At 44.9% G+C, this 6,000-nt stretch overlaps 1 protein-coding gene across 3 annotated transcripts in view; it reads left to right on the top strand.

Annotated features, from left to right (window-relative positions):
• Window positions 1–6,000, top strand: part of LOC147014493 (dachshund homolog 1-like) — a 205,315-nt gene that overhangs the window by 138,731 nt on the left and 60,584 nt on the right. For all 3 annotated transcript variants that reach the window (XM_085852486.1, XM_085852485.1, XM_085852487.1), the window contains 3 exons: window positions 1,430–1,579; window positions 3,265–3,452; window positions 5,196–5,316. In XM_085852486.1, the coding sequence (XP_085708612.1) occupies window positions 1,430–1,579; window positions 3,265–3,452; window positions 5,196–5,316 (459 nt within the window). The remainder of the gene's footprint in view (window positions 1–1,429; window positions 1,580–3,264; window positions 3,453–5,195; window positions 5,317–6,000) is intronic.

Raw genomic sequence — 6,000 nt, forward strand, 5'->3', positions numbered from 1 at the left:
TTTGGGCGACAAAACGGCGAAAGCATGTTGCAACACATCTGGCCTTTCAAACGGGCTGGAGAGAGATGGTTTCGGCTCGAAGCGAGGGGACAGATGGGTAGCACGACACTCGGATGGAGCGACAAAAGGGTATGAGAGAAAAGCATTGATTTTATGGGAAGCGATCAGCTGGGAGAGAAGGTTGAAAAAGGATGTATGGGTTGGGAGTTGGGGGGTGAATGAGGTAGAGAAAATGGGAGCAAGATGGGGGGCAGGATGAGCAGCAATATACTGGATTAGAGCTCCCAACCCCAAGCTTTCTGCGTGCCCTTCGCCCGGTCTTGGCCCTTTTGTTAGCCGTTCGAATCGCAGTTCGATCCAACGCCGCACATGATTTGTTAGTGTGTGGTCAGGCTGCAGACACGGCCGATGGATTTTGCGCCATTGTTTGCATGCTCATGCGCTGAAAGGCTGCATCAATATCTGATATGGCTGCTGAGCTATAGTGTGCGAGGCCCTACATTTTGATTTATTGCAATCAATCAACCAATCAGCAGGCCATCTGCGATGCTTTGTCTCTTGTCTCATTGTCGCTCGACACATCTTTCTTTTCTTTTGGTGCCAAACTCTGCCTCTTTGGTGTATGCCCCCCCTCCCTCCCCCGACATACCCCAATTCCCCTTCTCCCCGTCCACCCTAACCACCCTCCCTCATTTGAGTCCCTTTTTGTTTTGTTCTCACTCATTGTCACCCTGTCATGCGATCCCTCTTTGTATCCTCCTGGCATCTAGAAGGTTCTCTTAGCACCATAAGGTGAAAAGGGAATTAAAAAGACTTCCGGATGTTCGAAATCTTGAGGAAAACGTTGGTGTTTTTTTTTTTTCTTTTCTTCAAAATATCTAGCACAGTCCAGTACCGCAGCAGAGTGTCAAGCTTTACCAACAGCTCATTTCAACAATTCAACAATAAATCAATTAAGCATTGAAAGCGGAATGCGCTTCATGCAGGTGCGTTAAAATGCCTAGAAAACAAGGCTGAACCGTCCACACACAAGTTGGGAAAATAAATGTCTCGCACTCAGATCGCCCTTTTTGTGTCGCGACAAGCCAGCCGACTGGCACGTGAGGTCAGAACTCGGCACAAAGAATGATATTTGGGATTAGACAGGTTTGAAATCAAACAAACAAATATTCTCTCCACGAGATGCCATCCCAATATAACCTTTCTCAAAATATACTTTCTTTGTTCTTCTCTTTTGGAATTTTTTCAGCAGCAAGAAAGGCCTTCCCTCCCTCTGCTTTTTCAATCAAGGTGACCTTTCCAGGTGTTTCTGTGTTTTACCGTTCACACCTTTGTACGGACATCTTTCCTGACGGAGGTTGAACCGGTAAGCAGGAAAGGTGTCCAACTTACCTACTTTCAATGTCATTTGTCCTTCTTGTCTCAACAGGTGAGACAGTTTGGGATAGAGAGAAACACCTGTCACCCAAAACTCCATTGTCTTCACCGAACATGGCTTCCCAGGTCCTTCCTGTCTCACATGCGGCATCCCTGAGCCATCCACTGAGCCAACTTCAGCAAAGTCCTCTTTTCACCAATGGTAAGTCTCTCCACTGGTTAACATCATTTTTGGAGCCCTTTATTCCTCCTTAGGTCATCCAATTAGGCCTTCATTCCTCCATTAACTCTGATTGACCTTCTCTTATCCTCCCGTCACTATAAGGATTAATATATTCTCCAGTCATTCGAATGGGCCTTCACCTCTCCTCCAATCCCTATGATAGTCCTTCATTTCTCATCCAATCAATATGATAGACCTTCACTTCTCCTCCCGTCACTATTAGGCCTTAATTTCTCCTTCAGTTATTCTCATCGGCCTTCACTTTCACTCCAATCCCGATGATATCACTTCATTTCTCCTTCAGTTACTCTGATAGGTCTTCATGTCTCTTCAGGTGCATTTCTCTCTTATAGAGATGTATACCTCAAGCTATTTCTCCCTTGACCTATTGGTGATAGCCCGAAACAATTTTTTATTTATTCATATGCAACCTGTGGCTGCTGGTTGCATCATTTTCTGGAAGCGCGGCTGTGACGCTGATGCAGTGCTCCTGTTACGAGTAAGCCGGTACTCATTTTTGCTGACCTCAGAAGAATGACAGGCTGAGTCAACCCACCTGGTATTATTTCAACGGTTGACAGGGGCTCAAACTCAAGACCCTGAGATGTTATATCAGCCACCCAAACGGTGAAGCCAACACCAGGCTTGGCCTCAACAAAATAAATATAATAGGTTCCGACAAAACAAATTTCAGAAAATACAGGAAATATCGGATGTTTTGTAATCCATCTTTTCCTGCACATATGATGTTAACATTGGTGACGATGACTTATCATAGTGTTCAGAAATTATTAGTCCATGGAAAGACATTTTGAGGCAGAGCACGAGACGTTTTTATAAGGGCTGCCATGAACCTGTAACGACCCAACTCTCAGCTATTCCCAATAGTCGTTAAGAAATAATTAGGGTTTAAATATCCTCTGCTGTTTAAGTGACTTTTGAAGAAGTATGTATCAATTTATTGCTGCATCAGTTGAGCCATTTCACTTTTTGGAGCTGCAGCTGGTGTTTTTGTAAAGAAATTAATTTTGATTTTATAACTTTTATAAGGAGCACATCATGTTCATGACGGATATTTTTTTTTTTAATTCAACCTCGCACCTGGTACAAGGGTTGGCAAGGACAGCTCAGATGTCGAGTTCTTGCCTCTGAGCTGTGTAGTCTGGATTCATTTCCTGGCCTGGCGATGACTTGACAACCTGGTGTTTTGTAAGGAGGTTGTCGCATCATCAAGTGCTCAATTCTTTGGAATGATGTTAAGCTTGGTGCCTCATCTGTGCTCAATCGCCAGTAGACCTTAAAAATCCCTTGATGTCCTTCACACGATTAGGCCATTGTGTGCTGGTACACTGAGCAAATTGCAAATTCCTCTCCTAACCACTCCTGCGAATGGAGAGTGGTGGCTCATCCAAGGTTGGTTCTTGTGCAAGAATATTCAGGATTTGTCCTGAGCACCTCGATGCTCTGTCAAGAGTATGGGTATACATCGACCTTGACCTTGTACAATGGCGATGGAGCATTTAATCAGCCATGGAATTACTACTTGATGACAACGAAAACAACAAACACTGGAATGTGTAACGATGAGTGAGTGTTTCTACAGGTTATCCTCAGCACCTTTCTTTGATTCCCAACACCACACTGTTGGCCTATCTCCCACTCAGGGCTGGAGCACATTGGTGGAGCTCTGCCTCTTATGATGATGTCACATCCACTGCTACCCGTCACTCTGCCCCATGCTGCCTCCGTCTCGATGGCAATCAGTCACATGACGCATCTGGGCAATGCGGCGGCAGCAGGCGGTGGAGAGTTACAACTTCAACCTCCCCGTCTCGATCATGCCCTTGTAAAGGTAGATTGCAATTCTTGTAAATGTGTACATCTTGGATTTAAATGAACAACAACGACAACAAAATGCACCACAATGGGCGTTCAAATTGCTTTAAAAATGAAACACGTTTCACACTGCATTCACGTCAACTGTGTATAGTGATGTGACTTTTCAAAAATAAACGTCACGAATGACTGATGCACAGTCAAGCGATGGAGGAATTGCAGGAGAATGCGCCGTGGGTCTTTTTAGATCCTCTTGGAGGATCTCTAAGTCTTACTCACGTTGTTGTTCTTCATCTTCTTCTTGTGGACTTTGTTGTTTCACAGCCTACAGTTTTCATCGAAACTTCCTGAAACTTGGCATATATATGTAAAAATACCCTGCGCAGACAGTAACCATCTCCGATTTTGAAAATTCCTCCGAGAAAAAAAGTTATGACGTCAAAATATCTCCGCTAATGGAAATCGCCTAAAAAATTATCTCCGAAACTAGGCAAGCTGTTTGAATTCTGTTTGCGGGAATCGAACAGGGCATTATCAGAGATGAATTACCGCACGAATGATACATCACTATGACGTCATATCAATTTTTATGACGTCATTCCTATTTTTTGACATTTTTTGTTTCACAACCCAGAGTTTTCATTGGATCTTCGTGAAACTTGCCATGTGTATGCAGAAAGCCCAGGCGCAGGCAGTAACCATCTCCGATTTTGGAAATTCTTCCTAGAAAAAAAGTTGACGTCATGATATCGCCGCTAATGGAAATCGCCTATACCATTATCTCCGAAACGAGGCAAGCTGTTTGAATTTTGTTTGCGGGAATCAAGCCGGGCATTAGCACAGATAATTTATCACAAACCTGATACATCACAATGACGTCATATTCGTTTTTATGACGTCGTCATTAAGAGGACGAGGATCTTAGCTCATTTGAGCTTGTTAATCGGGGTACAAGCAGATGGGACAGCCGGCTTGATAGGTCATTTGAACAACAACGGGGCAAGGTCGTTCGTTGTCAACCCTTGTATTCGTGGGCCGTTTGATGAGTTATTAAGTTATCTCAGAACGAGATTATTAGATTTGTTGTTTCTTGGAATAATCTTAGTGTCGTGTTCTGAGAAGTTATTGAACTCCTCCCGGAGCTGCAGAATGAGCACCAGAGGGAGGGATTCGTGATGAAATTCAACCCAGTGATGTCATTTATAACAATGTGGGCCTGTATTCTTGACAGAGCATCGGGGCGTTGACGACGAGTCGAGAAACGTTTCAAGGCATGAACCAATCTTGGACAGATCTCCATCACAGGACATTCATACTAAGGTGCAGGAGTTTGTAATGCGTTCATGGTGCGGTGATAACTCACCTGGTCTTTACGAAAGACACCGTGGGATCCTTTAACGCCCACCAACGACCAGTGCTGGTCGACGGGTCATCCGGCTTAACGTCCATCCCATTGCATGGTGCACACACATCGAACCTAGGCGAGACAACTCAAAAGCCAGCCTGCCAGGCTCGCGCGTCGTGGCATTGGAAAGGACAATGTACACCGACACAGAGCTATGGTATCAAATGAGAGGCAATTATTATCGGCAGTCTAATAAAGAAGTCATTGGACATATATAATTATAATTATATTCAGCGCGTTAACCCAATGTTGATCCAGTGACTGTTAAGAAATGATTATTCTTGCTTTACCTCTCCCTGAATCTAATGAGGTTTTGTGGTCCCCCCCCTCACCCCCCCCACCTCCCCACTCCAGGAACGAAGTGAGGACTGCTCCAGTCCATCTCCAGCTCCATCGCCCGAGAGGAGGTTACATAAGGGACCCCGGCCCTCTCGGATCGGCTCACCAGCACACTCCCAAAGCTCCGACAGGCTCGGTATGCCAGACTCGTACCGGTTCGACCTTTGCTCTGACTCCAATGTGGGCAAAAGTACCAGGCATGAAACATTTGTATATACTGGTTCTGATGATGTGTAAAAACTACAAAGTTTTATGATGTCTCTTGCTTATCAAGGTGTTGCTTCCTTCAGCCCATGGCAGGTTGGCAGCTTAATTATGCCCATAAAATTGAATTATCTAATGAATTTGAGACAAAAGGAGAGATTGGGGGAAGGAGAGCAGCAGAGGGTGTGGATGGAGGGGATCTAGGGTTGAGGTTGGGGTTTGCCACATATAGAGCTGGGAGAGCGGGTCGTGGCAGGAGGTTGATCGTGTAGTAATCATGTAATTTTTAGTTGTGTAAGAGATCATCCATAGCATCCTCCTGGAGTGCCAACTGGGCATCGTTGGTTAATTTATCGAAACCAACACCTCCAATGAAGGGATCCAAATCCTGAAAGCCTGGATTGTACACCACTGGAAAAGACCCTCCGGCCGCCTCTTATCCGTAGGATGCCTTGTCGTCTATAGCTTGCGTCCAACTGTAGTTCTGCTACATAACTCTCAGCACGTGGACTCTACTGTCTGCTCTTGCCACCTCACTCTTCCATGAATTACATTTTGAATGCAAACATGGACCATTGCTATGGAGATGGAGACATAGACAACAGTGACACGCAGC

The sequence above is a fragment of the Eptatretus burgeri genome, chromosome 13 (assembly GCF_056783735.1).
Source record: "Eptatretus burgeri isolate ZD-2024b chromosome 13, Ebu_testis_v1, whole genome shotgun sequence".
NCBI classification, from domain to species: Eukaryota; Metazoa; Chordata; class Myxini; order Myxiniformes; family Myxinidae; genus Eptatretus; species Eptatretus burgeri.